The 26,291-nt window shown below is 42.7% G+C and overlaps 1 protein-coding gene across 4 annotated transcripts in view; it reads left to right on the top strand.

Moving 5' to 3' along the window:
- Positions 1 to 1,179: 1,179 nt before the first annotated feature.
- SERHL2 (serine hydrolase like 2) overlaps positions 1,180 to 26,291 on the top strand; it is a 182,954-nt gene continuing 157,842 nt past the window's right edge. For 2 of the 4 annotated variants that reach the window (XM_073642696.1, XM_073642693.1), the window contains exons 1-2: positions 1,180 to 1,299; positions 14,916 to 14,948. In XM_073642696.1, the coding sequence (XP_073498797.1) occupies positions 14,930 to 14,948 (19 nt within the window). In that variant the 5' untranslated portion in view covers positions 1,180 to 1,299; positions 14,916 to 14,929. Of the gene's footprint in view, positions 1,300 to 1,332; positions 1,622 to 14,915; positions 14,949 to 26,291 lie in introns of those variants that run through there. The other 2 variants (XM_073642695.1, XM_073642694.1) reach the window with 2 other exon arrangements.

Below are 26,291 nucleotides of genomic sequence, written 5' to 3'. Positions count from 1 at the left end.
GCACAGTTTAGTGCCTTTCACTTGGCATTAAAGCGTATTTAGCCTTATTTAACCTATTAAATAATTTTTTTTAAAAAATGGCATGGGGCCCCCCTATTTTTGATAACAAGCCAAGGTAAAGTAGACAGTTGCGAGCAATATATCAGGCTGGAAAGGTCCCTGGTTATTGGGCCCTTGCCTGCCTAAAAATACCAGCCATCAGCCACCTCAGAATTGGCACGTCACGAGATGCGCCAATTCTGGCACTTTGCTTGATTCTTCCCATTGCCCTGGTGCGGTGGCAATCGGTCTAATGGTAGTTGGGGTTGATGACAGCTGTGATTAGTCAAAAGTCACAGCCTCGCGTGTACAACACGTATGGCGCAGAGCCACGAGTGTGTACGACATGTAAGGCGCAGAGCCACAAGTGTGTACAACGCGAACGGCGCAGAGCCATGAGTGTGTACGACGCAAATGGCGCTGAGCCACGAGTGTGCACAACGCGAACGGCGCAGAGCCATGAGGGTGTATGGCGCAGAGCCACGAGTGTGTACGACGCATATGGCGCAGAGCCACAAGTGTGTACGGCGCCTATGGCGTAGAACCACGAGTGTGTACGAAGTGAACGGCACAGAGCCACGAGTGTGTACGAAGTGAACGGCACAGAGCCACAAGTGTGTACGAAGTGAATGGCGCAGAGCCACGAGTGTGTACAAAGTGAACGGCGCAGAGCCACGAGTGTGTACGATGCAGAGCCACGAGTGTGTACGACGCGTACAGCACAGAGCCACGAGTGTGTACGATGCCTATGGCACAGAGCCACGAGTGTGTATGGCGCAGAGCCACGAGTGTGTATGGCGCAGAGCCAAGAGTGTGTAGGACGCGTACAGTAGTGAACAGGACGTAGTTGGAAGGCTGCAGTCACCATGGTCCGGTCCCTCCTTGTGCACAGACAGGGCACTAGCTGTCTGCCAGTCACTAGACAGTGCACTGAGGGCCGCACACCCAGACATTACACGCCGTCCATTCGTCCTACTAGTAGCACAGTGTAACATGCTCGCTATTAGTACAGACAATCATAAAGAACAAATCCGCCACACAATTTATGAGAAGCAAAGTATAAAGCCGTCTAAGGAGAAGCCGGAACCTTCCAGAACATAGAGAGCAACATCAAGCGATCACAGGACATTTACATTAGACACCACACGGGACTCCTCCCACATGTGACTGATCACATGGTCATGACATCATCAAAGGTCCTTTAGTCCATCCTGGAGTAAAGGAATAGAGAGCGGCAGATTACATGACGTCCTGGAGCAGGTACAGGCCGGAGAATCCCAGTATGTCGCCCCCTCCTGTCCGCTCTCCTGTTACAGTGGCTGCTCACCTCAGAGCGCGCCCGGCCTACACTACAGGGCTCAGCATGGGAGGCAGGCACTCTGAATGTCACCGAGTGGAAACACTGACCGGGGACGGAGCCTGTGCTGTGTGACAGGAGGACGGGACAGTGTAACACCTACAACTACCAAAGTAAATAGCAGGAAGTCGTATAAATCTATAGCCACATTATTACAAATGTATATACTCAACTGCTGAAGACAGAGGATTAACAGCCCAGAACGCAATGGCAGTGCGGACAGTGGTAAGTCCCACCATGGCTCAGGGACATACCAGGCTGAAGTTGGTTTCTTATTCGGCAATTTCATATTTTTTTCTGTTTTTTTTTTAGGTTTAACGACAAAAATAAAAAAACTACAATAATAAAATACACTGCAGCGAGGAGCCCTGATGTGAATACACTTAATAGCAGCTACAAGTCATAAAATTGGCACAGAAATGGGTATTAAAGTGGGCACTGAAGTGCGTTACTGAAAGGGTTAAATGACTTTGGGCCACTGATCTCACACTGCAGACACACAGATCAGGGTGCAAACCATCACATTCAGGTCACTCCAGCCTGGCTCAAATGGGTTCTGAGCATCAGAACAGGCATCAAAGTGGGAAGATAGGCGATTTTGATTATTTGAATAAGTAACTGGTGTTTTTCAGGGGTTAAATGACATTGGGCCACTGATCTCACACCAGCATTACATACATAGTGATGGCCCGCATCAAATTCAGGTCACTCCAGCCTGGCCCAAATGGATTCTGGGCATCACTGTTTTTCAGTGGTTAAATGACCTGAATTTGAGTGACCTTAAGTGACCTGAATTTATTTTGGGCCATCACTATAATTGTATTGGGGGTGTGAGATCAGTGGCCCAAAGTCATTTAACCCCTTAAAAACACCAGCTACTTATTAAAATCTGTGAAAAGTGGCTAATTGACCACTTTGATGCCCCAAACCCATTTGGGCCAGGCTGGAATGAACTGAATTTGATGCGGGCCATTACTATGTATGAAATGCTGGTGTGAGATTAGTGGCCCCAAGTCATTTAACTCCTGTAAAACACCAGTTACTTATTCAGAAAATCAGAATTGACTGTCTACCCTCTTTGATGGCCGAGCTGGAGTGACCTGAATTTGATGTGGGGCACCCTGATCTATGTGTCTGCAGTGTGAGATCAGTGGCCTAAAGTAATTTAACCCGTTCAATATTGCCCTTTATTGTGCATTTTTGTGCCAGTTTTATAATGCTTGTAGCTGCTTTTAAGCATACTCACATCAGGGCTCCTCACTGCATTGTATATTACTATTGTAATTTTTTATTTTTGTTGTTAAACCTGTAAAAAACAGAAAAAAAATTGCCGAATAAGAAACCAAGTTCAGCATTGTCACTAACAGACATAACTGTCACAGAGGGTGCACACTCAGCTGAAATGTATTGCGCCACAATATACGCCACCGGCCAATCAAAGGCTGACAACGGCAGGCGGTGCATAGCAGTGACATCATACATCGCCCATATCGGGGACACTGATGTCAGCTACCGGCCATATAAGAGGACGCTGTGTGTGGTGGCAGCAGGGGACGGTGAGTAGAATGTTGTTGTTTTTTACTGTGTTAGAGACCTACAGCATAATGGGGACCTATATACCAGGAAGGAACCCATGATGGGGTGGCGGGGGCATACGTATCAGGATGGGGGACATTAGTAAAACATGGGAGACATTACTACATAATGTGGGGTGGGGGTTAGGTTACACATATGTCATTATAGGATTTAGGCCCACACATCTGACCAACATGCAGGGGGTGCACAATGTTTAAATTTTGCACTGGGCCTATTGGACTCTAGATACGCCACTGCTCAGTATAATTGATAAAATGTATAATACAACAATCAAGCAGTAAGGGCACAGTTATTTATATCTAAATACAGGTATAATGAGGGAACTCGACACATGATTACAAGATGCAATAACATAATAAAAACCCTTAAGAATGCAGTACTGCGCTTGTATTTGTTGACTACCATTGATCCATGGATTATTCCTATACAACTTTATCTCTACAATCCCATTTTCATTGTTATACTGGTGTACATTGTGACAATGGACCTGTTTACTTTTCCCTCTTCATCTCCCAGTTCAAATATGTCACACTGGGCTTCTGGTTTGCTTGCGTGCTGGCCGTGGTGTCGTGGCCTCCATCTCCCGCTCGGAGTCCAGTTGGGTCTCAGACTGCGCTGACATGCGCAGTGTAGCTTCCAGTGCTCCAGGCGCAGCGAGCGATGTGTTCACAGGCGGCTGACATGCACTGTACCAGTACGCCCTGATGAACCTGTACGCGAAACGTGTGTTAAGGTACTGGGCAGTGTGATTTGTCTCTGGTCCACTGATTATTCCTTGTGGGTATGAGTGCTTTGGCAGTCCAGTACTCTTAGTTCTCTCCTTTGAAGGGATCATCTTTGAAATTAAGTTGTTTTTTTCATCATGCTTATGTTATGTTCCCTAATTATATCTGCATTTAGATATAAAGCGCTGTGCCCTTACTGCTGATTATTGTATTATACATTTTATCAACTATACTGAGCCATTTTGTGATTTACCAATGACAACACTGCCCTTTATTTCTGGGTTTTATGGGTGTTTTTTTAATCCTCTTTAGTAGTTGTTTATAATCAATAAAATTTGGATATATTTATATATGAGAAATTCTTGTTATTTACTTTGGTTTAAAGGGATATTCCAATTTCAGCCTATCCCAATATGTAGTAGGTGTAATAATAATAATATCAGCAAATACCTCCAATTAGAAATGTAGTATAGTTCTCCTGTTAACCTATGTTAATTTGCACAAGGAAAGACTAGAAGCAATGGGATGAAACTAAATGGGAGGAGACACAGATTAGATATTAGAAAAAGCTTTTTGACAGTGAGGGTGATCAATGAGTGGAACAGGCTGCCACGAGAGGTGGTGAGTTCCCCTTCAATGGACGTCTTCAAACAGAGGCTGGACAGACATCTGTTTGAGATGATTTAGTGAATCCTGCTTTGAACAGGGGGTTGGACCAGATGACCCAGGAGGTCCCTTCCAACTCTACATTCTATGATTCTATGATATGTGGCTTACCCCATGTGCAGGGCATTGTGGTAGCTTAGGTATCCATGGTTACAAAACCACTCAGTGCTACTGCAATGCCCTGCACATTGGGTAAGCTACATAGTGAATCAGAAGAACTTCACTGCATTTCTAATTGGAGGTATTTGCTAATATTATTATTATTACACCTACTACATAATGTGATAGGATTTTGGAGATGGGAATACTCTTTTAAGGACTAATTTCTAGGTTTTTCTAAGTTATTTGGTACCCTTTAAATGTTTTCTTATTTTTGATTGTGTATTGTGTCCAGTTTTGGGTAATTATACTTCCTAGTGTGCAGGTATAGACCCGGACATGGTACACCTATGTGTCAGGACATGGGGACACATGTTGAGGACCACTGGCATAATTGTATTAATCTAAAATAATCAATATACATGGAAGTTAAAGTGGTTGTCCTCTGTCAGAAAATCTTTCCTTTAAGCCCCGTAAGTAGTAAAAAATAAAAACAAACAAATAGTTGTAAGGCTCATTAAGCCCTAGGTGGAAGCCAACAGAGGGCAGTGGACTGCAGTGAAGGAAGCAGAGCCCGGGATAGGTGTGTAGCAACCATGCTTTATACCCCTTTCTTTGGGTTTAGTGCTGGCATTATATCTCCCAACAGTTGTCAGATCCAGCAGGACTGTGCCGAAGTTGTGAACTTTTCCTGGGAGGCTGGGGGGGGGGGGATGTCCTCAGGACACAGATACAGCTGAATATACTAGTGGAGCAAGGAGCTGTCAGGTACTTCATCCATTGTTCAGTCTATGTAAAGGCTGAAGATTCTGCCAGGACCTTTAAGTCACATGACTGACAGCGGAGGAGAGGAGCAGAACACAGCCAAGGTGTATGTGTGTTGTTTAAAGGAGCAGAATGTGTGTGTGTTTTGCTATAACAGGTATGTATATACATGTGCGTCCTCGGAAGCACATTCATTTGAAAAGAAGCGCTAACATTGGCTCTCTGAACTCGATTGTCTCGGGCTTGAGGGCTGCACAACAAAGCCTCGGGCCACATGCGGCCCATGGGCTGTGTGTTTGAGACCCCTGGTTTACAGGTACAACATTCTTATGTCAAAACCGTGAGCTTTTGTTACAAGTGCAGTAAACAGTCACCACCCTCAGCACAAAAATAGCCTTTCTTGGCAAAAAGAAACAAAACAGTTTATATGCCCGAATAGGCTCACCTGTTCAGATGCACGTTAAAATTTTCTGTCTGTGGCTGAGACTGATCAGCAGTAAACAGGTCTTTTCTCCTCACACCCACAGACACTAATGAGGAAACTCAGCTGCTGTTTATATGGGCTGCCCAGCCTAGATGGGAGATATGGGAGCAGCTAGTCCCAACCAGCTCTTCTAGCTGCTCCTAAAACCTGGACCCAGTATCCGGGCCCTTTAGAAACAATCGCAGCAAGCTAATGTTGCTGGAACCTGCTCTCAGGGCTTCACATCACCGAGGTAACCACTTTAGTGACACATATCTCCCATCTAGTATATATGTGTACGTATAGCAGAGCTGCGTGAATGTGTGTGTGTATTGAGTGTGTGTGTGTTGATGGAGCACAGTGTGTGTACACTGTGGAAGGCATTATTCTGTTTGATGGGGGTCTGTATGAGGCTCCTTAAAGTGAGGTGGGCACTTTAGGGGCATTATACAATGTGTGAGTGACAGTGGAAGCATTTTACTGTATAGGGAGCATTATGGGGCACATATAAAGGACTGGATGAGTTTAGGGTACATGCTTAGCGTGAAATAAAAATTGGTATGTCTCTCTCTTTCTTATTCTTCAAAGTTGGGCGATATCGAGTCACTGCTGATGCCTGTTGCAGACATGCAGTGCTACTGTACTGCGGCCAATAACCGAACTCAGCGCCTCAGCCCGAGTTGATGGCTTTGAGCCACTGAGATCAGATATTGGCTTTTGACATTACGTCACTGCTTCTGACAACAACAGACTCCAGGAGTAGCAGCGGAGATGCTGGACCCGGGGAGGGCGATTATTGTGGAGTTTGTATTTTTTACTACTAATAGAGCTTATACAAAACACTTTTCTGAAAGGGGACAACCTCTTTAATACTCCAAGGTGTATCCAAAGTATGTTGAGATATGAAATGAAAGTTCACATTTATCAGAAAACCACCCAACAAGTGTGTTCTACCGTCCTATCATAATTTAGGGGTTTTCCACGTTAAGAAAAGTGGACCTCAAATATTTTTATTAAACTAACATAAACAGAGCGGGTACTCGTTTTTCCCGGGTACAGCATGGCACCCCACCACTGTTCTTTTCACAGTGTTTTGTCTGCAGCGGTGACCTCACGTCTAAAGTGTGCATCACCGCTGCAGCCAATTACTAGGCTCGACAGAGCCTATGAGCTCAGTGATTGGCTGCAGCGGTAATTGATCTGGGGATGGTGAGTACCCGCTCTGTTTGTTATGTTTATAAACCGGTTGGAGTCTACTTTTCTTAAAGTGGAAAAATCCCTTTACCATAGCAAAGATACTAAAAGGGGCAAAAAAAGACCTTCATTCTAGTGGGTTGTGATGGTCATATCTCCACTGACATATATTCTCCTGATGTGTCTCAATGACATGTCAAAAGATAGATCACAATAAACCTTATGTAACAACATTTTTTCTGCTGTTTTTTTCACTTGTCTTGGCCTTTCATTTTTTTGTCTTCCCTTCAACTCAGAGCCAAAATTTTTTTCTTTTCTGTCTACATAGTCTTATCAGGGCTTATTTTATACAGAATGCTTTAAGATTTGAATGAAACTATTCACTTTATCATATCAAAAATGGTGAAAGCAATTTCAGTGTGGAGTGAAATCGTAAAAAATGCACAACACAATTGTTTATCTGGGTTTTGCTTTTGCTCTAGTCATTTGTACATTAAAAATAATCCGCCAACATGATTCTGTGGGTCAGTATGAAAATCGAAATACTAAAGTTATTGCCATTTTCTGAGGTGCAGAACTTTTTTTCCCCATCCACAGAGCTATATGAGGTCTTGTTTTTTGTTTGGCAACATTTGGATTTTTTTTTGGACCATTTTTGAGTACATAAAATGTTTTGACAGCGTTATACTGCATTTTTTTGGGAACGGTACAGTTGCCAAAATGGCAATTCTTTACTTTTTTCCTTTCTGGCATTTAAGGTTTGGGTTAATCATTTTATTTTGATAGATCGAACAGGAAAATATCAAATATACTTTTTTTTTTTAAATTATTTATATTTTCTTTTTTTTTATTTTGCAAAATAGAGGAATATAACTTTTTATCTTTAGTTTCATTAACAAATTTTTACAAGTTTTTACATTTGTTTTTAGTTCCCCTTAGTATTCATGTACATAGTAACATTAGCAATCTCCATAGAAACCCTATCAATGGCTGAGCTTCATAGGATTGCCAAGATGGAGATTTAAAAAAATCTTCACTTATTTCACAAGGGGCATCTGAAAAAAACCCTGGACTACAGCTACGTAAATGTTGCTGTTAGACATTGATAGCGTCATATAAGTTATTAAACAGCAGCAGTCAGCTCAAATAAAAAAACTTTTAAATAATTTTATTTCTATAGCGCCAATATATTCTGCATCATTTTTTAGAAACAAAATAAGACATTACAGAGTAACATAATTCACCTCATACTATAGGGGTGAGGGCCCTGCTTGTAACCTGACAATCTATGAGGAAATTGGGAGGACACAAAATGTAAAAAGTGCGTATCTTGTATGGTCCATCCATCAATATAATTAATAGGGGCATTCAAATAAAGTTACATGATCCGATCATCAGCCAGTATCTGGATAAGTGCTATTTGGTGTGTCACGGAAACCCCTTTTTCCTGGAAGAACTAATTTAGGGTGAGATACAAATGATTTCCAGGTCTGCCATTGTTGGTTCAATTAAAACTGATGCATTGGAGGCAAGAACATGCACAGCCAGTGTCCGAGTGTACATTTCTTGTCTGCCCTCAGATCCCAAGCAACAAGTCTTTAATTACACCCATAGAAGAAAGGGGAATGTCTAAGTAGATTACCTAAGGAAAAAGCTATGTAAGTTGGGGAAAACTAAGTCATAAATTGTGGATACTACTGAATTCCTTCAAACTGCTTCTATCCAGCTTTCTACGCCTTCAGTAACAAAGAAAACTTAACCTGACTCCTCTATATCAAAGACAGCGCCCTGTGTTTATTGCTTTTATGAATAACACTTATAAAGCTAATACAAAAACACAGAATTATCAAAGATATATAGATATTTAAATTGTCTAAATGATAATCAGTGCAAAGTATAACATATTTACCATTACAGGTGCATGGAGTATGAGGGACCAGATTCTGAGGAGAAGTTAGGAATGGAGATTAGGGAATAGCTAGACTAATGAGGTGATGGCTGTCTAAATAAATGATTTTTAGGGCATTCTTAAAACTGTGGATACTGGGAATTCGTTTGTCTGCAGTAGTGCATTCCAGAAAACTGGCGCAGCACGAGAGAAGTCCTGGAGAAGGGAACGAGAGGTTCAGAATATAGAGAATGTTAGTTTTAGGTCATTAGCAGAACAGAGAGCATAGGTAGCGTGATTACAGAGATGGAGTAGATCTTGGGTGATGCAGAAATGTGGAGGGCTTTGTGAATAAGAGTGATCAGTTTATATTGTACTTTGTATCAGATGGCGACAAGAGCAATGTCTGTCACAGATTGGAGACCTCGGTGTAGTGGCTGGACAGAAATATGAACCTGGCTGATGCACTAAGAATAGATTGGAGAGAGGAGGGTTTAGTAAGAGGAGATCGATTAGTAGAGAGTTGCAGTAGTCCAGACGAGAATGAATAAGAGCAACAGTAAGAGTTTTTTCAGAGTCAAAGGTAAGAAAAGATCGAACTGTAGAGATGTCATTTAGGAGCAGCAGACAGGAGCAAAAGAGTGATCGAATATAGGGAATGAATGAAAGATCGGAGTCAAATATAATACAGAGACAGTGGGCCTGCTGCTTAGGAGTAGCCAGGGTTGCTTAGGAGTTGCCAGGGTTGCTTAGGAGTTGCTAGGGTTGCTGTTGTCTCTACCTAGGTGTTCTGCATGTAGGATGCATCTTCATCTAGGGCGTTTTCCAGTGTTATTATAATGTTTCAAAGCTTAGTCAGGAAAGGAAATGGAGGAGATTGGGGCCAATGATGACTACAGTCTTTATAAATTAGCCTCATGTTGATTTCTGTATGTGGGGGTGTCCTTACTGGGGTGACAAATTTTGACAGAAGGAAAGAAGGTTGTGGTCAGAGAGGGGGGAGAGAGATGTTAGTAAAGTCATACACTGAGCAAAGTTAGAAGATCAGGTCCACACGTGTAAGAGAGTAAGAGGAGGTTGGAGACTAAAGATCAGTGGTAGACTGGGAGAGTGGATTGTCAATAGGGATGTTAAAGGCCCTCATGATGAGGGTGGGGATGTAACAGGATAGCCAGGTGGCAAAGTAATGCTTTAACTGGTGGTACTGGCCAGGAGGGTGGTACACAACTGCCACTTCCATGGAGAAAGGGCACAAAAGTCTGACTGTGTAGACCTCAAAAGATGGGAAGATAAGTGAGGATATTAGGGTAACATCTGAATAACACATTCTGTTGAAAGAATCAGACCAACACCTCCATCTTGTCTGTTCTCAGGTCTTTGGGTATGTGAAAATTGTAAGCATCCATACTAGAGAGCAGCAGCGAAGGTGGTGTCTGACTGCTGGAACCAGCAGGTTTTAGTAAGAGCCAGAAGGTTGACAGAATTTGTAAGGAAAGGTCATGGCTGTAGGGAAATTTTTACACACTGATTGGGCATTCCAGTAGACACAATTAAAGGAGACAGGAGAAAGTGTACAATGAATGAATTATCATAGGTATCATATTAATCAGTGTAATGTCGCCCACCTGACAGTGTATGTAGTTTACTGACCACAATCCTGTTGACAGGTTCATTTTAAAGAGATTGTTCTCTTTCAGAAAACTTTTCTCCTTAAGCTCCATCAATTATAAATTAACTAGCTCCCTCCTTGAGTCCAATTCTTTGTCTCCACCGCTACCTCAGATTGTGCTGTTTGTCTGCAGTGGTGATATCTCAACAACTACAGTTCTGCAACTAATCACTGAGCTCACTGTCTACATCAGATGATTGGCTAAAGCGCTGTTATTGTGACGTTACCACTGTGGAAAAACAACACAGACAGGGGCATCAGTGGTGACACAGCAGTCGACCATGGGAGGGTAAGTAAGGCCCAGATTGTTATTTTACTACAAACTGAGCATGTGGAGAACAGTTTTCTGATAGTAGACAACTGCTTTAAATCATCATAGGGTTCCACTTAGATCTGAACTAAGTTGGCCTTGGATTCTCAGTGTTGTAGATGTAGTATGGATAATAAAATGCAGATGTTAGAACCGACCGAACACATGAGTCTCACACAGACTGAGGTTTGTGCCCACTATGCGTTTTTCAAGCGTTTTTACCGCGGAATTTCCGCAACGAAAACGCTTAAAAAACGCTTGGTAATACGTGCCCCATGGTCCCCAATGATAATCCGCATGTGCTGTGCACATGCTGCGGAAATTTCCGCTGCGGATTATCATTGCGGAAAAATACGCAGCATGTCCATTAATTTTGCGGACACACAGCGTAATTGACTTGCATTGAAACGCATATTATCCGTGTCAGCACATTTGCACACACGGATATTATGCGATTCTATGTGCGGATGGTACCCTTGTTTGGAGAAGAGGAGACTCTCCTCCAGACCCGGGTACCATAGAAACTGTTAAAAAAAGAATAAAAAATAAAGATTATACTTACCTTCTGATGGCCCTCGGTCTCCATAACGATGCGTCCGGTCTGTTGTATGGATCGCGATGCTGTGAAGGATCTGCCATGACGTCATTTAGTCATGTGACAGGTCACGCGACCGCTGACGTCGGCGGTCGCGTGACCTGTCACATGACTCAATGACGTCACCGCAGGTCCTTTCACACCACCGCGAGCCATACAACAGACCGGACGGAGCAGAGAAAATACCGGGGGCCATCGGAAGGTAAGTATAATCTTTTTTTTTTACCATTCTTATTCTTTTTTTTTTTAACTATTACTTGGTCACACTATATAAATCCATGCCGGTTGCATGGATTTATATAGTGTGACCAAGTTGTCAAGCACTTTTCCAAGTGATGCTAAAATCGCTTGGAAAAGCGCTTGATAACCCACATGCATAAATGCATTCAAAAACGCTTGACAAACGCTTCTACCTGGCAGGAAAAACGCATGTAAAATCCGCATGCGTTTTTCCTGCCAGGAAAAAGCGGAAAAAATATGCAGCATTTCTGCATCGTGGGTAGTTAGCTTCAGTATGGGCTGAATCTAGGCTTCAGGCTATCAGACAACTTCAATCATATCAGGATGTAGTAGTTAAGGCCGCGGACAAGGGGGGAAATATCGTTATTTTTCCTTGCGCTAAACACGAAAAAGAAGCGCTACATCAACTTAAAGATAGTAACACGTATACTGTACTAGACTTCATTACAACCCCACCGCCTCCTTCTCCGCCACGCTTCAGGGAATCTTGGCCCTTGCTTGCGAGGAAGGGATTATTAATAAACAAATGGTAGAAGGACTTGCCGTACATTTTCCTAAGACAGTGACATTCTTTCTCCTGCCTAAAATCCACAAGGATGCCGTTGACCCTCCCGGATGCCCGATCATTTCCGGGTTAAATGGGTTATGTGAGCCCATTTGCAAATTTATAGACTATTATCTGAAACCTATTGTCGAAACATTACCCTCTTTTGTCAGGGACACGACAGACGTCCTCACATGGGTCGACGGCATCCTTGTGGAAGAGGGGGTCTTGCTAGTCACGGCTGACGTGGAGAGTCTGTCAATCGGTATGGAAGCGGTTCGTCTCTTCCTGGGGGCGTCTGACCTGGGCGTCCCTTTGTGCGAGTTGATCCTCGAGCTGCTGCACTCTGTCCTCACCCATAATTATTTTAGTTCAAAGATGTATATTTGCAGAAGCGTGGCGCGGCCATGGGGGTGGCCTGCATGCCCTCGTATGCCAATCTCTTCCTTGGCACATGGGAGAGACAGGTTTTTGGTGGCGGGGGCCGCGGACCATGTGCTGTGCTGGCTTCGCTATATTGATGATGTTTTGTTGGCGAGGGACGGTGCAGCAGCCTGAGGGATTTATGACATAACTCAACTCGAATGCATGCAGCAATAGACTGATGTATACCTATCATGTCAAAAAAATAGATTTTCTGGACATCAGTTTGGAGGTTGATGATGGTGGCTACTTCCAGACTGATGTCTACAGGAAACCTACGTCTTTCAATGCCCTTATACACGGGAGATCTGCACACCACCCACCCTACCACCATCAGGGCTGTCCCGGTTGGGCTGCTATTAAGGGTGAGACGGATCTGCTCTTCTGATGTGAAATTTGAGCACCAGGCAACAGATCTAAAAAAATAGATTTGAACAGTGTGGATACAGTAAGAGATGTGTCAGGCGTGGCTATGACAGAGCAAGACAAACCCCGCGTAACAACTTGCTATATCAAAATAACAAATTAACTGACTAAGGGCACTGGAAGATTAGATACATTTCCACCTATAATCACGAGTAGGATAACATGAGAAGGATTATGACCAAACATTGGGGCATTTTGACAATTGAACCCTCCCTGAGACCAGCCGTCCGGGATTACCCCCGCATGACTCCAAGACGAGCCAGACATTTGAAGGACCTTTTGGTCACTAGCCACTACGCTCCTGTACAGCCGAACCCCTTAGGATCCCACAGATCAATTATGGGTTCATTACCGTGCGGCCTCTGTCTTGCCTGCGCCAATGTCCTGCGCTGTGACACAGTCACGTCCACCGATGGTTTGAAGCAATTTGACATCCGACATCACATTTCTTGTAGCACCAGTAATGTCATATATTATGCTACATGTGATTGTCCATCGGTGTATATCATACTAACATCAAGAGAACTGAGAGTACGTTTGCGTGAGCATGTGCGGGACATTGGCGTGGCCAGGACAGTGGCCAACCCTCCCGAACTTAAAACCATCCCTAAAATTTTAGGGCTGTTCACAATTGTGATCCCAGTAGTTTTAAGGTCCGTGGGATTGATGTGATACATATGGGTGCTCGGGGTGGCAATGCTAGAAAGGTCCTGGCTCAAGTTGAGACCAAGTGGATCGTGACTTTAAACACTTTGGTGCCACATGGCCTCAATGAGTCCCTTTCCTTCTCCTCTTTCCTTTAGTCTTATGTAACTAAAAAATTGTATAAAGTGCTGTATTCCCCCACCATTATTTTCTCGGTGGTCTTTTTCATGTTGTTCTTACTGGTTTTGGTTTTAACTAGTTTTCTTTTTTCAGATTTTGGGTGTTCAGGAGGACTCTTTTTTTTTTTTTTTTTTTTTTTTTTTTTTCTCCCCCTTTCCTGTTTTAAATTATAAGATCCACTTACAAGTCAGCAACACTTCTGGGTGTATGAACAACAGATCAAAACGGAATATCATTGGACAATGCATGTGTATTTGCTGTTAACGGTGTACTGGTGTAAATACTTGCTGTAATGTTTTTTGCTTTGTCTGCTGCTGTCCTTTATGAGAAAGTTTCCCTGTTATCATCTTTGGACACTGTGCTCATGTACCGCTAGCCGCGCACACGCCTGGCTGTCTTTGTGATGTCTGCGGGTGCTCGGGCGCTTCAGCATTACCGCGCGGTTAGTCCTGACGGTCTGCGCTGTTAGTGTCCCAAGATATACATATACTCTTCCCTCAGTGCCGATGCGATTGGTCACATGATGCCACATGTAACCGCCACTTGGGCTACAAAAAGGTCCTTTTTGCACACACTTTTACTGCCCCTTGAGAAAGCGGTTGCGGACGCTGCAAAACGCACGTCTGGTACAACTCACCGCCTGCTGGTGTGTTGCGTGCCTGCCCACAGTCCCTCTGCTAAGACCATCCATGTCACTATACGCCTAGCTACACAGAAATTTGTGCATTGATGCTGACAATACGCTAACTTAGGCATTATTTTGTTATGGGTTATTGGTCTTGACCTACCTGCACTGCACTTTGAAAAAATACTGTTTACTATTTATAAAATTAAATTGCTATCAGGTAATTTGTTGGGATAGAGGGCTGAGCTGCTGCACATCTTACTCTGTCTTGCTGTCATTTTACCACTTGTTTCATGGTACTTTGTCTACTTGTATTTTATATTCTAAATAAAATATGTACTTTTTAACCACTCAAACTGTTTCCTCCTTACACATGAAGCACAGATTCATGTAGGTTAGAGTTCAATTAAGGCATTCTCCCACTGATTAACGATTAACATGCACTTTCTGTGCTTTTACTTTGCAGGTGACTGAGAAGACATGACTTTTCTGCTGAAAGGTACGCTATATTTAATGATCACAAAAGGTCCTATAGAGTGAACATGAAGTTAGAGTTTTGTGTGTAGTAAAATAATGTCATGTTAAAGGGGTTGTCTGGTTTAGAAACAGCATTTATAAAAGCCACAATAGGAAAGTAAAGAGCTAATAGTAGGAATCCACTGTTTAGGCCTCTCTTCTATTATTCAGAGCACTGACTACAGATAATGGGGTTGATTTAATAAACTAAAGCATATTGATGCATCGCTGGACCATATTTGTTTAAATGTGTAGACGTGAAACAATGGTACCAGAGTCATCAGTGTGTCATCAGTGTTTTGCACGGATGGCTCAATAAATAAATTACAAAGCTTCTCCTATACTTTACAATGTTAAACAATGATGACACAAGGATGCCATCCATGTGCTGTACGTGTTTTTCACAGACCTATAGACATTTATTGGCTCTTTTCATCCTTGCTGCTGGAAAAAAGCAGACATGTCTCCGTGTGTTTGGCATGGACACACAGTGAACAGCACCATTTTTGTGCTTGCTTGACATGGGGGTGTGAGGTGGATTGTGACTTACCAGATAGGGGCATGACTTGAAATGTGAAACTATATGCCAAAATGCTGGCACACATTATTGGCACAAAGCCATCCAAGTAATAATTGGTGTAAAGTTAAAGAAGTGTCTGAAGATGCCCAAGGAACTGTGCATTTTTAGGCTATCTAAAAATTAGACTAGATGGGTAAATCCGCCCCAACCTCACTAAATAATGTGGAGTGGACACTCAGCAGGTAAACTGAGCGCTTGCTAACTTCTCATCCTAGAGTTTACAGTCTGATCTCTGACTGTCCCGTATCCAGGACATCTTGTTCAAAGCAAGCACCACCTTTACCTTTGTTTCACACATCTGTATTTTATAGTCATGGTTTCATAGTTTTAAGTTGAAGGAAGACCTAAGTCCATTGAGTTCAACCTATAGCCTAACATGTTGATCTAGAAGAAGGCCAAAACCCCATGGGGAAGGCACTAATAGCTCCATGCAAGAAAATAGCAAAAATGGACTGTCGAATCCTCAAGTAAAATCTTCAAGCTTTATTGGATCATGTTAAAAACAGACACCACTATGGTGGTGGAAAAAAACATGCTGCCACCTGACACGTCTCTGGCATTGCCACCCCTAGTCCTAGAGTATGGCTAGGTACTGTGGGATATCCAATTTAAAGCGCACCTGTCAGCAGAATTGTGCTTAGTAAACCACATACACTGTCAGATGGACGCCATTACACTGATTAACCGCTTCCCGACCGCCCACTGTAGATAAACGTCCGCGCTGCCTGGGCTCTGTGCAGCGCGGACGTTTAAAAACGGTGGGTGGTCTCGCAGTGCTCAGGACCCCCTGGGTCCTGCAAGCGCTGTGAGAGCGGTGCAGAGCGTTAGCTCTGACAGGGAACATCATCGGGACCTGATTAGATAAGGTCCCAGTGATGTTAACCCTTTGCTGTCTTCTATATGCTGCGATCTATAGTGATCGCGGCATATAGGAGACAGCAGGAGGAGAGGGGGTCGTCCACTTACCTCTCTGACGACCCCTTGATTGCTTTCAGGACCTGGCGTTGCTATGGCAGCTGGAGGTCACATGACCGCCTCCAGCTCTGCCATATATGGTGTCCTTCCTGTCTGGCTTCAGCCTGTAGCTGATGCCAGACAGGAGACTGTGAAACAGTCAGTGAAGATCTCATATAATGTAATATATGTCTATTACATTACATGAGATCAGGGATCAGAAAAATAAAAATTAATGTCCCATACAGGGACTAAGTAAAAATGTAAAAAAAAGTAAAAAAAAATGTTTTGAAACTGTTAAAAAAAAAATACAAAATAAATAAATAAAATATTAAACCGATAAATCCATATAGTTATGCAAAAATAAAAAAAAGTATACATATTGGTATTGCCGCGTCCGAAACAACCCGAGCTATAAAACTGTCACACTAATTAACTCCTTATGTGTACACCGTAATAAAAATAAATAAAAAACGGAGCAAAAAACTATGCTTTTTCCTCATATCGCCAAACAAAAAGTGGAAAAAAAATGCGATCAAAAAGCAAAATGGAAATAGAAATGGTACCGCTGAAAACGTCATCTTGTTCCGAAAAAATCAAGCCACTATACAGCTCCATCAGCCAAAAAATAAAAAAGTTATACCTCTCAGAATAAAGCAATGCAAAAAAAATATTTTTTCTATAAAATTGTTTTATTGTGTAAAAGCGCCAAAACATAAAAAAATATACAGTAAGTGTAGTATCGCTGTAAATGTACTGACCCGAAGAATAACGCTGCCTGATCACTTTTACCACACGCAGAACGGCATAAAAAAACCCTCAAAAAACAATTCCTGAATTGTTGGTTTTTGTTAATTTTACCTCCCAAAAAAACGGAATAGAAAGCGATCAAAAAATGTCACATACCCACAAATGGTACCAATAAAAATGTCAACTCGTCCCGCAAAAAACAAGCCATCACATGACTCAGTCGGCCGAAATCTGGAAAAATTATAGCTCTCAAAATATGGCGATGCAAAAACTAGATTTTGCAAAAAAAAAGCGTCTCTTAGTGTGTGACAGCTGTCAGTCATAAAAACCCGATATAAATCTGGTATCTCTGTAATCGCACCGACCCGAAGAATAAAGTAATCTAATCAGTTATATCACACTAGGAACGGCGTAAAAAAATAAATAAAACCAATTCTTCACCTGCTACTGATTTGTTTATTATGTCTCCCAAAGATCGCAGTATGGCTCGGCACACATTTATCCTGCGCTCTGCGCTGAGCACTTACGCCAGAGTTTCCATGTAAATCTCTGAAATATGTGATTCAGCCGCAACCCATGACGGAAGATTCCCTGTAATGAGGCAGATATAGGCCACTGTGGATGCCGTCTGGCCTGTGATCCCACGGTGTCATTTGTTTTAGGCGTGCATAAAAGTGCGGTTGGCCACAGTTTTGTGCACTTCTGAAAAAAAAGGACACCGCTAAACAGAGGCCAGACGGAGTCCAGAGTAACTCTGCTGCCTCATTACAGTGAATGGATCCCGCAGGGGTTTCATCTGAATTACATCACTTGGAAATTTAGATGGAAACCCCGATGTAAGTGCTCAGCCTAGAGCGCCGGATAAATGTTACGTAAAATGTTCCCAATAAAAGCTTCAACTCAGTCCTCAAAAAAAGCTAGTCCCCACTCAGGTCCGTCATCTGTTAAAAATATAAGGGACTTCCAAGTTACTGGTAGCAGAAAGGCTCTGGAAAAGCGAAATGGCCCTTGCCCCCCAAAAGAAATTCAAAAAATTTTGTGCTCCCAAATCCAAATGCCTATTCTACAATAATTTGTTCTCCAATTGTCAAATAGCACTCCGTCCCCCCCAGATCTCGCCATATGGCTGAGCGGTACGATACAGCCACATATGGGGTATTGGCACTTTTAGAAGAAATTGTGTGACACATTTCGGCACCATTTTTACATATTGTCCTGTGTGAAAATGTAAAATCTGAGGGTAAAACATTTTTTTGTGGTAAAAATATAATTATGCTTTTTTCACTGCCCAATGGTATAAATTTAAAAATTAAAAAATACTCACTACTTCCCTAGATGAATTCCTTGAGAGGTGTAGTTTACAAAATGGGGTCACTTGTGGGGGTTTCTGCTGTTTCTGCATGTCAGCGACTCTTCAAATGTGACACGGTGTCTGCTGCCTATCCCAGCCAACATAGCGCTCCTTTCTCTTCCGAACCCTGCCGTACACCAAAGCAGTGGTTTTCCCCCACATATGGGGTATCGGCGTGTTCAGGAGAAATTGTACAACAAATTTCATGGTGCAATTTATCCTGTTACCCTTATGATAGTACAAAATTAGGGAAAGGAAAACATTTTTTGTGGGAAAAATGTGAAAATTTTATTTTTATGGCTCAATATTATAAACTTCTGTGAAGCAGCTGGGGGTGCAAGGTGCTCACCACATATCTAGATAAGTTCCCTAAGGGGTCTAGTTTCCAAAATGGTGTCACTTGTATGGGGTTTCCACTGTTTAGGCACATCAGGGGCTCCCCAAATGCAACATGGCGTCCGCTAATTATTCAAACAAATTTTACATTCAAAAAGTCAAATGGCGCTCCTTCCCTTCCGAGCCCTGCCGTGCGCCCAAACAGTGGTTTGCCTCCACATATGGGGTATCGGCGTGTTCAGGAGAAATTGCACAACAAATTTCATGGTGCAATTTATCCTATTACCCTTATAATAATGCAAAATTAAGGGATGAAAAACATTTTTGCGGGAAAAATGTGAAAATTTTATTTTTACAGCTGATTATTATAAACTTCTGTGAAGCACCTTGGGGTTCAAGATGCTCACCACACATCTAGATAAGTTCCCTAAGGGGTCTAGTTTCCAAAATGGTGTCACTTGTGGGGGGTTTCCACTGTTTAGGCACATCAGGGGCTCCCCAAATGCAACATGGCGTCCGCTAATTATTCAAACAAATTTTGCATTCAAAAAGTCAAATGGCGCTCCTTCCCTTCCGAGCCCTGCCGTGCACCCAAACAGTGGTTTGCCTCCACATATGGAGTATCGGCGTGTTCAGGAGAAATTGCACAACAAACTTCATGGTGCAATTTATCCTATTACCCTTATGATAATGCAAAATTAAGGGATGAAAAACGTTTTTGCGGGAAAAATGTGAAAATTTTATTTTTACAGCTGATTATTATAAACTTCTGTGAAGCACGTTGGGGTTCAAGGTGCTCACCACACATCTAGATAAGTTCCCTAAGGGGTCTAGTTTCCAAAATGGTGTCACTTGTGGGGGGTTTCCACTGTTTAGGAACATCAGGGACTCTCCAAACGCAACATGGCGTCTGCTAATTATTCAGACAAATTTTACATTCAAAAAGTCAAATGGCGCTCCTTCCCTTCCAAACCCTGCCGTGCGCCCAAACAGTGGTTTTCCCCCACATATGGGGTATCGGCGTGTTCAGGAGAAATTGCACAGAAAATTTCATGGTGCAATTTATCCTATTACCATTATGATAATGGAAAATTAAGGGATGAAAAACGTTTTTGTGGGAAAAATGTGAAAATTTTATTTTTACAGCTCAATATTATAAACTTCTGTGAAGCACCTTGGGGTTCAAGGTGCTCACCACACATCTAGATATGTTCCCTATGGGGTCTAGTTTCTAAAATGGTGTCATTTGTGGGGGGTTTCCACTGTTTAGTCACATCAGGAGCTCTCCAAACGCAACATGGTGTCTGCTAATTATTCAGACAAATTTTACATTCAAAAAGTCTAATGGCGCTCCTTCCTTTCCGAGCCCTGCCGTGCGCCCAAACAGTAGTTTTCCCTCACATATGGGGTATCAGCACGCTCAAGAGAAATTGCACAAAAAATTTTGGGGTCCATTTTTTCCTGTTACCCCTGTGAAAATAAAAAAAATTGGGTCTAAAGTAACATTTTTGTGAAAAAAGTTAAATGTTAATTTTTTTCTTCCACATTCCAAAAATTCCTGTGAAGCACCTGAAGGGTTAATAAAGTTCTTCAATGTGGTTTTGAGCACCTTGAGGGGTGCAGTTTTTAGAACGGTGTCACTTTTGGGTATTTTCTGTCATAAAGACCCCTCAAAGTGACTTCAAATATGATGTGGTCCCTAAAAAAATGTTTTTGTAAATTTTGTTGGAAAAATGAGAAATCGCTGGTCAACTTTTAACCCTTATAGCTCCCTAACTAAAAAAAATTTGGGTTCCAAAATTGTGCTGATGTAAAGTAGACATGTGGGAAATGTTATTTATTAAGTATTTTGTGTGACATATCTCTCTGATTTAAGGGCATGAAAATTCAAAGTTTGAAAATTGCAAAATTTTCGCCAAATTTCCGATTTTTTCACAAATAAACGCATGTGATATCAAAGAAATTTTACCACTATCATGAAGTACAATATGTCACGAAAAAACAATCTCAGAATCAGGGGGATCCGTTGAAGCGTTCCAGAGTAATTGCTTCATAAAGTGACAGTGGTCAGAATTGAAAAAATTGGCCCGGTCACGAAGGCAAAAACAGGCTCTGGTGCGAAGTGGTTAATATGACACCTTTGTTGATGAAATTTGTCGCATATGGCTCCACGCATGCGCAGTAGCATCTCTCGGCAACCGAGAAATGCTACTGCGCAAGTGCCGGTGGCGGGGGCCTTATTGCTGCTGGCAAATTTCTTTTACCTCTAGCAAAATGGCGCCCGTGTGCGCAGTAGCATCAGCAACCGAGAGATGCTACTGTGCATGCGTGTGCAGCGGGGGCCATTTTGTTGTATGTAAATTTTATGTTTGCCACAGAAATTACAAAGGCAATATTTAAAATAGTAGGCAGGTCACTGAACGCACAGTGACCTGTCAGAGGCCAGAGATGGGAATATATGATGAGAGCACCAGTTACAGCCCCTCCCCAAAGGCCACCCCTGAGCACAAGCATCTCATTATGGCAGAAATGAAAATAAAGATTACACAAGAACCACAGGACAGATTTCATCAACAAAGGTATCATTTTACTCAGTGTAACGGCGCCCACCTGACAGTGTATGTAGTTTACTGAGCACAGTCCTGCTGACAGGTGCACTTTAAAGGTTGCACCATCAATTATACGGAACAGTAAGTGTGAGTAACGTAGGAAATCAATACAGATATAAATAAAGCATATAAATTATGTTACAGTATCATAATAGATATAGATCAAACAATAAAAGAATCAATAAATAAACATTGTATAGTTCTATAATTCATGCATTTTAATGTCGAATCTAATAACCCAAAAGGCTTCTCTTTAGAAGGAGCTTTTATGTCAGTTCCTCACCCCCCCCCTCCTTTGGCTGTGAGCCCACGATGTGTTTTGGTGCTTTTTTTGGTGCGTATTTGCAGCGTGTAAACGCTCCAGAAACGCATTGCATACATTATCCCATGACTTCCTATGACATTCTGCAAGTTCTGTGCACATGGTCAGGATTTTTTCTACGCAGATTTTACTCGCAGAAAAAATACGGACATGACCAATTCTTGTGCGTTTCTGCTTGCAGATTTGCCTATACAATGCAAAGGAAAAACGCATGGCAAATACGCATGCAAAAACACATCAAATACGCATGTAAACGCCACATACATTTTTCTGCCAAGGAGATGCAGAAATGCTCAGGAACATTTCTGCTTCATTCCTGCATCGTGGGCACTAAGCCTCACACACTCTCATACACAAAAAAAACACTCATAGATACTGATGAATTGATCCTTTCAATGCTAAAAAAAATAAAAAACATCCATTTCTCTATTATGCACATCCAAAATGTTTTTAACCGCACCAGAATATGTTCTGTTTTTATTATTAATATTTTGTATATGTTCTGAAATACTTTTTTTTTAAATTTACGGCTGTTATATCCTATGTATTTCACATTGCAGATGCCACACGAAATGCAGTAGATGATATATTGTGTCTCACTGCTCTGCTGCACAGTCTCACTAAATGTAAAAAGATCATTAGAAAGAGCTCTGTGCTGTCCCTTCATATAGTTGTACATTGTAATAAGCCTATTATATGGTTTAATTTCACTGTATAGTTTGGAGATCTTATTTTTACTTTCCAGTAGTTGTTCTTTTTCCTTTATCAATAATAAAGGATACAGCAGTCTGGAGAAGGTTTTGAACATAGTCCTATTCTGACGGGGTGGTTTTGTCACTTACCGTATTTTTCGGACTATAAGATGCACTTTTTTCCTCCAAAATTTTGGAGGAAAGTGGGGGGTGCGTCTTATAGTCCGATATATACATACTGTGGCCGTGGGGGGGGAGTGGCAGCTGCGGTGGAGCGGGACACAGGAGGCAGTAGCCAGCTACTGCCTCCTACAATGTGCCCGCTGCTAAAGAAAATTAATATTCACTGCTGGGAGCAGTGAATATTCATTTTCCTTAATAGCGTGCACACTGTACCTGCAGCGCTACTCCTGGTATGTATGGCACCCTGCATCCCTCATCCTGGTATGTATGGCCCACTTCAGCCCTCATCCTGGTATGCATGGCCCCCCTCATCCCTCTTCCTGGTATGCTTGCCACCCCTCATCCTGGTATGCTTGGCACCCCCTGATCCCTATCACACTGTGCACAAAAAAACAGTTATACTCACCTCCTCTCTCCTCCAGCGCTGCGTCCTGCTCTGCTGCCGACACTCTCACTGTGTGAGCCCCAAATGGCTTAACTGCCATGCGCCCTCACACTGTGAGATGATGTGCCAAAATAGTCACTGCTCCCCACGCCGAGACTGTGTTCGTGGGGAGCAGTGACCATTCTTTTACCTTAATAGTGCGCACACTGTACCCACAGCACGGCTCCTGCTACGGCCGGCGGTCTTTGTGCCCGCTATTAAAGACCATGAATATTCACCACTCCCCACGCTCATGGATTGTAGTGAATATTCATGTTTTTTAATAGCGGGCACACAGACCGCAGAGCGGCAGCAGGAGCCGTGCTACAGGTACAGTGTGCGTGCTATTAAGGAGAATGAATGGTCGCTGCTCCCCACGCACACAGTCCCGGCGTGGGGAGCATTGACTATTCCGGCACAGCATCTCACAGTGTGAGGGCGCATGGCAGTGCGCACACAGTGAGATCCCTGTCAGCAGCAGAGGAATCAGGGGGTGCCATACATACCAGCAAGAGGGATGAGGGGTGCCATACATACCAGCACAAGGGATGAGGGGTGCCATACATACCAGCACGAGGGATGAGGGGTGCCATGCATAAAAGCAAGAGGGATGAGGAGTGCCATACATACCAGCAAGAGGGATGAGGGGTGCCATACGTACCAGCAAGAGGGATGAAGGGTGCCATACGTACCAGCAAGAGGGATGAGGGGTGCCATACATAAAAGCAAGAGGGATGAGGAGTGCCATACATACCAGCAAGAGGGATGAGGGGTGCCATACGTACCAGCAAGAGGGATGAAGGGTGCCATACGTACCAGCAAGAGGGATGAGGGGTGCCATATTTACCAGCAAGAGGGATGAGGGGTGCCATACGTACCAGCAAGAGGGATGAGGGGTGCCATACGTACCAGCAAGAGGGATGAAGGGTGCCACACGTACCAGCAAGGGGGATGAAGGGTGCCACACGTACCAGCAAGAGGGATGAAGGGTGCCATACTTACCAGCAAGAGGGATGAGGGATGAAGGGTGGCATACTTGCCAGGATGAAGGATGAGTGAGTGGTGCCATACATATCAGGATGAGGGATGAAGGATGTCATACGTACCAGGATGGGGATGAGGGCTACCTATAACAGGAAGGAGGGGGCAATATATACCAGGATGGGGGATATTAACAGAATTGGGGGACATTACCCCTATAACAGTGTCAGCAGCAGACCCACTCCCCCTTAACAGGACATCATGACCACATTTTTTGCTTACATTTTTTTTTCTCTTTTCCTCCTGTAAAACCTAGGTGCGTCTTATAGTCCTAAAAATACGATATGTCCCCAGATAATGGTTTGTATACAGACAGACTTTTTGGAATACTGTCGTATGCTAAATAGCCTTATAATGTGGTGACTTCCCAAAGGTCTCGAATTTCCTTTAGTAATAATTGTTCTAGCAGTTTTAATGATTCCCTAATATTGCTCACATTCTCTGTATTAGAGTGAATGTTGTGTATGTGGTCTTTCTTATCTGTCCATAGATCCCCCATGGTCAAAATAATACAGCTGCCTGCTATAAAGTGGTTCAATAGTAAGATATAGGTGGATAAATAGTGGTGTTTGTGTATATAATGAGCTGGCAGCAAATAAGACAAAAAACACAAATTTGTCTAAGGGGAATAACTAAAACTAATATATGTTATTCGCCCTTCAGCTCAGGAACAAACGCTGAAAATAATATTGTTTCTTTTTATATTTATATGGACTGGCTTCTATGTTGTGTTGACCTAGTTTGGTAACCTTGATTTGTTAAAATGGATGCTACCTCTGCTAAGATGGATGAATTGGACGACCATCCACTTTCAAAACTTTTTTTTTTGTTTTTTAGAAAAACATAGGGGTTTAACAAAGGGCACAGAAGTAATGGGCAAACAAATTATTCATAAACACTGGCGCAAGGGAGATTTTATCAAACAAATGTCCTGTGCAGAAAGCAGCTGGATATTCAAACTAGATACTTTGAGACCAAGAGGGCAGAATAGTGAAGAGGAATTATTCGCAGTCCAATGATCGATACCTGAATGACATCATCAACTGTATTTAAAGTAGCACTTGCTAACAAAGGACCATCCCTGATGAAGGAAATCTTTGGATTTCCGAAATGCATTTTGGATAATTTTGGTGCTCCTAGAGTCTCATACCGGCACCAACCACGTGACCGTGCTACATCACGCCGTCCCGTCTGTGCCTAGCACTCATCTGCTAATCACCTGAAGAGCCTTTCGAATCGTCTGTCTCCAGCCGGTACAATGCTCCGCAACTCTTCTACAGATCAAACTGCTCCTACCAGGAATACTCGCCTGTCAGAAGTAGCAAGTATCTAACCTGAACGTCTTTCAAACCTCCTACGTTCTAGGAGGAAAGCAAGGGAACAAGCGTTATGAGGTAAAATCCTCTTCTATTATGGCTAACACAGTGGATCATACATCCTTTGACTATTGATATGGACATGGATTACTGTCACTGTTAAGCCATTTTTTAACTTTAGAAGTTTTCCTGCATCGCCGGTTCCACTACTGTACTAGTGTGACTGCGCCTCTTAAATCATCATGTTTTTGTAGAGGGAACTTTACAGTGCGACTGAACTTCTGAAACGCACCATATGATTTTATGGTCTAAGCATCATTAATATCTCTTATTTGGACTAAAGTTCATTCTAACTATTGTGAACTCCACGCAAAGTTTGTGCTACTCTTTAAAGCGATTTCATGCAAATTTTGTCCAGCTACTCCAAAGGTGTGGAGCTGGTACATGGTGCGGCAGCTAACTTATGATGAGCTGTTGGGTCTTTTGTTCCAGATGTCTTACTTCAGTCACTGACTGGAGTAATATTTGTGGTGAGGCACAGTACACTAGTCAGACACTCCTTATTCATAAAGTGTTGTGCATCTCTTAATGAATCATGTGCCTCTAACTGCAGCATGCCTCCTCATCAACACCGGCATTAACAACACTGGTCACGATGAATCGGAGCTATGTTGCCATTTAAATAGAGACTATCATTTTAATGTGCAGCTACTTTCTCAGAACAGGTACAGTTTATCTTTACAGAGAGATTCCCAGGTAGATTAAACT

Source organism: Phyllobates terribilis, unplaced genomic scaffold (assembly GCF_046119375.1).
Source record: "Phyllobates terribilis strain yellow unplaced genomic scaffold, ASM4611937v1 Scaffold_8__6_contigs__length_399053987, whole genome shotgun sequence".
NCBI classification, from domain to species: domain Eukaryota; kingdom Metazoa; phylum Chordata; class Amphibia; order Anura; family Dendrobatidae; genus Phyllobates; species Phyllobates terribilis.
The sequence above is the reverse complement of the archived record's forward strand: the minus strand, read 5'-3'. Positions and strand labels throughout refer to the sequence as shown.